This window comes from Carex rostrata, chromosome 15 (assembly GCF_964058835.1).
Source record: "Carex rostrata chromosome 15, lpCarRost1.2, whole genome shotgun sequence".
Lineage (NCBI taxonomy): Eukaryota > Viridiplantae > Streptophyta > Magnoliopsida > Poales > Cyperaceae > Carex > Carex rostrata.
This window is the reverse complement of record NC_135932.1, coordinates 606,198-614,396: the sequence shown is the minus strand read 5'-3', so window position 1 is coordinate 614,396 and position 8,199 is coordinate 606,198. Positions and strand designations below refer to the sequence as shown.

General features: G+C 36.8%; 2 protein-coding genes and 1 non-coding gene across 3 annotated transcripts; all 3 read right to left on the bottom strand.

The window, feature by feature from the left end:
• Positions 1-1,077: 1,077 nt before the first annotated feature.
• EMB2453 (Tetratricopeptide repeat (TPR)-like superfamily protein) lies at positions 1,078-3,247 on the bottom strand. Its single transcript, XM_078316355.1, has 2 exons — positions 2,888-3,247; positions 1,078-2,469 (listed from the first exon to the last, which is right to left on the bottom strand). Exons 1-2 carry the CDS (start codon positions 3,197-3,199, stop codon positions 1,303-1,305), a joined length of 1,479 nt encoding a protein of 492 aa, XP_078172481.1. The 5' UTR covers positions 3,200-3,247; the 3' UTR covers positions 1,078-1,302.
• Positions 3,248-3,490: 243 nt separating this feature from the next.
• Positions 3,491-3,562, bottom strand: TRNAW-CCA (transfer RNA tryptophan (anticodon CCA)). Its single transcript has one exon. It is a non-coding gene; the product is annotated as a tRNA-Trp (tRNA).
• A 1,046-nt stretch (positions 3,563-4,608) lies between these two features.
• On the bottom strand, positions 4,609-6,837 carry ATPD (F-type H+-transporting ATPase subunit delta). Its single transcript, XM_078316074.1, has 3 exons — positions 6,175-6,837; positions 5,190-5,457; positions 4,609-4,752 (listed from the first exon to the last, which is right to left on the bottom strand). Exons 1-2 carry the CDS (start codon positions 6,637-6,639, stop codon positions 5,203-5,205), a joined length of 720 nt encoding a protein of 239 aa, XP_078172200.1. The 5' UTR covers positions 6,640-6,837; the 3' UTR covers positions 4,609-4,752; positions 5,190-5,202.
• Positions 6,838-8,199: the final 1,362 nt, after the last annotated feature.

The following is an 8,199-nucleotide window of genomic DNA, read 5'->3' as shown; positions in this document are numbered from 1 at the left end:
TATTTTGATGAATAATATAACACTATGACATAATTAATGACTAATATTTTAATAATATAATAGATGTTTTATAATCAACAAGCTAATTATGAAAAATATATGTATCCGTCCAATATCTGATCTGTATCCGTAACGTGTAATATCTGATCCGTATCCGACACTATCCGTATCCGAAAAATTATAACGGATACAGATATGGTAAGACCACTATCCGATCCGTATCTGACCGTTTACACCCCTAATTCAACTCCTTTTAGAACACTTTTTTGGCGTTTACACAATAGGCCGTATGGGCGTATGAGCCGCGGTGAAAATAGAGCGGATACGGAGCAGATAGTGGTAAATCATATCCATTTTTTTTTATTTTTTTGGATACGGATAAGGATTTGGATCAAATTGAATATTTATTAAAATAATATAAAAATATGAATGCAATTCATGTAAAACCCTAAATTATTTTTATATAATTTCTAAACATAAAGATTCTGCATTGCGACCACAAATCCCGTCAGAACTTTTCCATTTCCTAGGGAAAATTGGATAAAATGCAAAAGAGTTGAAATATTGGAATGGAAAAAGAGAGCCATAGCACGTCCTCTGCGGTTTATATGGGATTTAAAAGCGGTTGTATAGGGAAAAAATATATTAACAAAAAAAATAAAAGGGACGAAGAATTCGGACGCATTCGTCTGTCTAATTTAACTATCCAAGAACCAACAAATTTGACCAAACAGGAATAAAAATGGATTACCAAAAAGAGGTAACTGAAGAAAAAGAAAATACTATTTAGAAGATATCCAAAAGAAGCTACTACTAACTCTTTCCAAGTTTAATAAGACCTTTCAAGTTTCAACATCTTCTAATAAAGTAACAATACCAGATGGAGTTTAAAAACCACATTATATACTACAGAAATATGACAGAAATAACTTCAACAGTTAATCAAAATGAGAGTTCACTAGTTCAGGACATAACGAAAAGATGTAAAACCTTGATTACTATATAAATTCAAGGGAAACAATGCTGGGACCTCAATACTGTTGCTCATCATTGTTATTCTCATAGCAATTTCCATGATTAAATCCTAGCTCAAAATAAAATTTATTTTTACACACGAAAGCAGCCCAAACATTCATATTACAAGCCAGGGGTAATACCGCAGAGAAACTCTATAAAACAAGTAATGAACTGATGGCAGATGTAAAAGGTTTCACATCAAAAGACTTGGAAACAAAATCTGAACCTAAATACCAAGTAAAAGCTACATTGAGCAACAAATTTTAATAGCCTCTTATAAGTTATTTAGCCCCAACCCCAATTAAGCCCACCAACCTTTCCACTACCTCGAGGTTTTCTTGAACTATCCTTTACATTGCTAGATTTTGGTACCACCTGAGACGAATCCGAACTTGAACCTCGAGCTGAACCATATGCTTCCAATGCATTCAAAAAGAACTTTTTATTTGGAACAATACCTTGTTCGTCCATCTGCTTCAACAAAGCATCAACCAGGTCCTTTCTTGCGGCCTTGGTAAATGCCTTGTAAAGTAATTTATACGTCGAAGAATTTGGTACAACTAACCCCTTTCTTATCACGTCATTTAAAAGTGTGTAGGCTTCAGATGGTACACCATTCGTGCAATACGCATCAAGCATGGCATTCAAGGAAGAAACATGGATATCCCTCTGGCCACTTGCCAAAATTTCATCGAACACATCTCGTGCTTTCGTAACGTTACCACAATAACCATACATCATTATGAGACACTCACGTGTTACATAACTCGGCTTCAACCCCAAATCAGCCATCTTTTTAACAACAAGTTCAGCTTTTTCTCTCAGCCGAGCCTTCCCATAATTAGTTATCATGCAATGGAAAGTCGGTAAGGTTGGCGATTCCTTTGACCGCAAGAGACTTTTAAAGACCTGCTCCATTTTATCAAAAGCTTGCTTCCTCCCATATGCATCAATAAGCGTGTTGAAGGTAATCACATCAGGTTTGACCCTGTTAATTTTCATACGCATCAACACGGATTCCATTTCTTTAAGCATGCCATTTTTACCATACGCATCAATGACACCATTATACGTGTAAACATCAGCATTGATAGTGCTCTCTTCTAGGTCCCTGAACAAAATTTCAACCTGTTCTATGTCACTGGCCTGAGAAAAGGCTCTTAAGAGAATGTTATATGTGACTACAGTTGGTTGACATCGCTCTATGGTTTTCATTTTATCAAAATAGCCACGAGCTTTTGCCAGTGCCTTGATTTTGTCACGCGAGTGGAGATGCGCAGTGATTAGAGAGTTGTAAACTGATGTGTCAGGCCGGCAACCGCTGTTTCGCATCTGAGAAAAGAGCCACATGGCCATGCGTACCTGGCCTTTCTTCCCCATAACTGAAATAAGCTTTGAGAAAATGCCGTTGTCTGCCACGTACCATCGCTGCATCTGCATCCATCTGAATACCTGAAAAATTAGAGAGAATATATTAAAAAAAAAACTATCAGGAATTAGTATGATATTCAAACTGGGGAACCATTCAATTATTTGAAATTTCAACGTCAGTGTATAGAATGAAGTTACAATTTTAATTTAGCAAATTACATATGGAAGATGTCCATCATTGGATAAGTCAGCAAATACTCCCTCGATTTTGTGACCATTTCTGATTACTTGTTCTCTAGTTTAATTGAATATAGGTTTGTAATTGTAGTTAATCAGCCAATTCAAACCACAGGCATTGCAATTCCATCCCAAAAAAGAAAGATATGATTAGGTGTAGACCATTAAAATCGCCCTTGTCCTCCTCTAAAATCGAAATCCAATGCAACACTAAAACACCGTAAAATTTACAGAATTAAATAGGGAGAAAAGGAATAAGCACCTCTAGGCATTGAAGCCAATTCTCTTTCTTGCCAAGCTCTTCGAACAGAAGGAAACAGTGATCCTGCCGTACAACCTTCACATTCTTGTTCAAAACCGAGACAATCGTCTCCTTCCCACCTCCTGTTCTTCTCAGAAGCTGTCGCACTACCGCCGCCGCCTCTGCCTCCGACGCCGAATCTCCGCCTTTTACCGCGGATCTCCGCTTCTTCTTTTGAGGAGGCGCAGGTATTCCCTGGGCTATGATTGGAAGAGCCTTGGAGCGGTGAAAGGGAAAGGGAGACGAGAGGCGAAGATGAGAAGATGAAAGCATTGGATATACTATTAAGAGTGAGGGAATCAGGAATACAAGAAGTTAGTCTGAGCAGCTCAGAAGCTTAGTGGGTAAGAAGTATTGGACGGTCGAGATTGATTGATAGATTTTCCGGATTGCAAATTTATGGGTTGGATGGTTACCGAGGAGGTTAAACAAACACACTCGCGAGAGTAATTATGGGAAAATATAAGAAGTTTGATTGTAAATTTATAATTGTAGCAGGAATTCCCTGGGAATCAGACTCGCCACCGGTACAAAAAAAATTGATCCGGGATGAGATCGGGGTTTTGAACCCGACGTGAATCGAACACGCAACCTTCTGATCTGGAGTCAGACGCGCTACCATTGCGCCACGGATCCCTTTAGGTATTAACTTATAATTTATATTATAAGATAAGTACCAGTAACTGGGCTGAAAAAAAAAGGGGATAATCAAATTGGGCGATAAACTCTTTCCGAATGATTGTTAAAATATCATCGTGGAACGGCCCGTTGGAATTTCTAGAGTCTGCTCGTACCGTGTTACACTGTTACCTAGCTTGCGGTTGGAAAGGTAACGTTTCTTTCAATCGAATATTGTTTACGATTTAGGATCGTGATTATTTCTGTCTCAACAATTACTTTAAAACCAATTCCATTTTACCAGTCTTTCCAACTAGCGTTAAAATAAAGAGGACGTTCTCTTTATATTATTTGTATATTGAGACAGTTTAATAGTAGTACCTTTTCATTTAATGAGTCCAACACTCCAACTCAGGGCTGTTCGTTTGCCAGCTAGTATAATGCTATTCATATTTAGTTATTTACTAAATTTTCTAAACTTCTAATTAGTATTTAATATTTGCACTGGCTTAGAAAATTAGAATAATCCCCCAATTGATGGACAAATTTACAAGTAATTTTCTGCTGCTCCCATATCATGAGTAATATTCTTGCAAGAAGTCAATTCACAGGTTTTGGCTAATATGCTACGGGTAGCTAAGAGGCCTCCGTGCTACGGCTCGGATTTCGAGTTTTCAAAATCCTAACGGTCGATCCGAACCGTTCATCTTGTTCTCCATATTAATATGTGCTTGGAGACCAAATTTTATATTTTTATGAATTTTTTTTACTATTTATTAAGCCACTTTGAAAACCGCTGATCCAACGGTAGTTTCTGGTTTTACTGTTGGGTTAAGCCACCGTTGGATCAGGGGTTTTCAAAGTGGCTTAATAAATAGTAAAAAAATTCATAAAAATGTAAAATTTGGTCTCCAAGCACATATTAATATGGAGAACAAGATGAACGGTTCGGATCGACCGTTAGGATTTTGAAAACTCAAAATCCGAGCCGTAGCACGGAGGTCTCTTAGCTAACCATAGCACCGTAGCCACGTCCCAATTCACATTCAAATGATGAAACTTGATGTCTCAAAATAATCATCAATTATAACGCAGGAAAAAAAAAGGATACATATAACATCAATAGTTATACAGAATTTATGAACATCATTCTACATATTTTAATTGCATGCAATCTTTCTGTACCCGTATGGTCTCTCCATCTGTACCTGCAATTTTTAAACAAAATCACACTTGTTCTGTTACAGACGAAAAGCACTCATGTAACAAGTAATAAAGAACTGAATCAATGTTGTGTAATTGAGAAATTATATGGGCGAAATTACAAATCCTTTCCTTTAGTCAAACTCAGACCTGGTACAGTTCATTTGTTTAATTATTGAACAAAACACCAAATTCTTATACATTCCTGCTGCTGCAACAACAACAACAACAACAACAATCAAGCCTTTAGTCCCAAACAAAACAAGTTGTGAAATTTCTGCTGCAATTTGTGAAATTTCATTGAACTCAACAAAGAGTTTATATATGTACCTCAAAAGCTAAAAAGAACAAAGCTTCATCAAAAACTAATCTATATATCTACGCGAGATTATATTTTTCTTTGTCAAATCAACCGGGAGACAGTGTTGTAACCAAATCTTACCGAGGGAAGAAATTTAGATAGGTTCCATAGGGAGAGAGACTGTTGGTAACTCAAGGTTAGAAGCAATCTCCTCCAACTGCTTCTTGATGCTCATGTCAATCACTTTCGACCCGCCCTCGCCGTACCGAATCGTGAAACCGGCCACCAGCGAAGGATCGATCAATGTCTTGATGCGCACATTCTTTGCGCCTGTTAGCCCTTGCACTGCCTGTGCAATCTGTGCCAGGTCTTGTGATTCAAGCCTCACCACTGATGACACCACTGCCACCTGTCAGTCACATCCTCTAGTTTAGGTAATTTATTCCATGGTTTAACTGTACTGATCAATTAATAAGGCGCGCTTGACAAATTTCTTAAGCTCAAATAATAGTCAGTTATTTTATTAACCAGTTTCTTCAACTGAATACCTTGATTTTATCAGTGTAATACCAGTAAAATGGTTGAATAGTGTGCTTCAGCTTAAATCCACTAAACTTTATTGTATAATACACCTGAGTGAGGCTATGGTGCAAAGCACAGATTGACCCGTACTATGGATTCATATTTTTTGTTTAAAGTTCAAATAGTCGATGTGAACCGCTCAACTTGATCTCCATATAAAATATTAGTTGGAGACTGGATTTTACATTTTTAAGAATTTTTTTAGCTATATTTTTAGATAGGTTGAAAATCATACTTTGTGGTCCAAATTTTTTAAATTATTTGATTTTGTACTTAATTTAAAAAATAGTAAAAAAAATTCTAAAAAATGCAAAATTTAATCTCCAAGTAAATGTCATATAAATATCATGTTAAATGGTTCGAATTGACTGTTTGGACTTTGGACTTCGAAAACAAAAGTATGAATTCATAGTATGGATAAATGTGCGCTTTGCAAAGTACCATAGCCGCAATCTGATTCACCTTGATATATCACCTTAAATTGAGAAATCTAAAGGCAATAACTTAACAAATAAAAAAATTCCTAATTATTAACAAAACAAACCTCAGTGTTAGTCAAACGATTGTAGTATCTCTCATACTCCATAACAATCTCAGGTATGATATCGATGCGGTCGGAATCGAGCAAAACTCCGAGGAAGCTGGCGGTTTGCGGTTGCAACTCAGACGACTTCGCTATTTCTTCTACCACCTCCTTCTTCTTCTCCGGTAGGATAGTGGGGTTAGTGAAAAAGTAAACCACGGCGGGATCAGAAAACACCTTCTCGATCTTCTCTATGTCGGACATGGTGGTTTCTAGAGTTCCCGTAGACTGCGCCAAGTCAGAAAGAGCATACGCGTAGCTGTCGGCGGCGATTGCTGACATCCTCACGGTAAAGATGCCGCCGGTACGACGGCCGGAGCTGCCGCGGCCAAAGGAGATCCGCACAGCGGAGGATCGGCGGCGGAGAAAAGAGGATGGAGAGGTTTTTGGGCTGACTGTCACCGGAGATAGGCGGAGCGTTGTCATCTCTTACAATTTTTTTAAAAAATATATTTTATTTTCAGTGAGTGGTGAATGGTGAAGCCGTGAAGGGTTGTTTTGTTGGTCGGAACTGGGAAGTGAGAAAAAGTGGAAGAGACGGGTGGGAAGATATGGTGCTGATTTGGAGGGATGAGATTATGCGATCAAGAACATCCGACGGTCAAGGAGACCTCTCTTATCTTCAGTTGGGTTTGATGCAGTGGGGGACGAATGAATGGTGGCCTCATGTCATGTGTAGTTGGAGGCTTGGAGCAGGATATGATCATATGAGAGAAAAAGTAACAGATGAGAGGCCGAGATTTAATCTTCTAGTATTGGACGAAATTCAAACGGGCTAGTATTATGGGCTTACTGTTCTCGCCTAATACGGCTGATTAATTTATTACGCATTTTCTACTCACTACTCACAACACAAGGCATAGCACAACTCAAATACTCAAATTCAAACTTCTTAACTTTCACTAATATATTTACAATTTGCTCTATGCATTCTAATATTTTTTTTATCAACAGTTAACTCATTTTAAGTGACTAAATAAATAAAACTAACCGTACTTTTAAATATAACTTTATATGTGTGTACTAACATGTATCAAAACAACATTACAAGTATAATGTATTTTTACAGCTTGTATACATACTAGGTATTCTTTATTTCTGAACTTGTTTTAAGAGATTTTATCAACCAAACCGGCAGTTTTACTTTAGATATAGTCTGATACATGTACAAATATTTGTTATATCAATTAATGAAACGAGATATACAACTTTTTATCAAAAAAAAAAAAAAAGTGTAATGCTAGATTGCTTAAAGCACGTTACGTGCATCCGGTGATGTTTTTTCATCAATTCAGCTCAATTTCACGTCGTAGAATAAAATGTATAAACCGTGATATTACGACTTGGTTCGACAAACTAATCTGTCCAAACCGCGATATTTCGTGTAATGTTTCTGCTCATTTCAACTCGTGATTTTATGGTATTCATTTTCGTTACACATGTTCCGGTGTTAATTGGTTGTAAATTGGTTGAAATTGCAAAACCGGGCAAGGCAGGATGTGGGGTTAGCTTTGGGAGAGTAGTGTCTTTCTTTCTTGTGATTTCTGATTTGTTTGGATCAAGGAAAAGCATATAATTTAATGTCAAATTTTATAATCGAAGATTCATAATCTATAAGGGCCTGTTCGATTGTTAAGTAGGAACGAAAATGGACTTGAATTTGAATCCATTTTGAATGACTGAAACAATGTGTCTGTGGGAAAAAAAAATTCACTCTAAGCAATTTTTTTTTCCACGAACACAATGGCAGCTGAATAGATCATGAATACAGTTGACTTTTTATCTTATTAATTAATGTCATACCACATTTCTTTTATCTGAATAATTCAATTTTTTTTCTCTGTTAAGTTGTACAATTTAATGATTTTTTATTTTGAAAAATGATGGGATTAATATTTTTGCGCTCTTCCATCAATCTTGATTGTCTAATGTGAGTTCCACGCAATTAATACTGTTAGATCTTGATTGAGGATTGAATTTTAAATA

Coding starts and splice junctions, on each gene's coding strand:
- ATPD (XM_078316074.1), bottom strand. CDS start 6,639: ATGACAACGCTCCGCCTATCTCCGGTGACAGTCAGCCCAAAAACCTCT. Junction 5,458..6,174: donor ATCGTTTGACTAACACTGAG/GTTTGTTTTGTT, acceptor TGTGACTGACAG/GTGGCAGTGGTGTCATCAGT.
- EMB2453 (XM_078316355.1), bottom strand. CDS start 3,199: ATGCTTTCATCTTCTCATCTTCGCCTCTCGTCTCCCTTTCCCTTTCAC. Junction 2,470..2,887: donor ATTGGCTTCAATGCCTAGAG/GTGCTTATTCCT, acceptor CTAATTTTTCAG/GTATTCAGATGGATGCAGAT.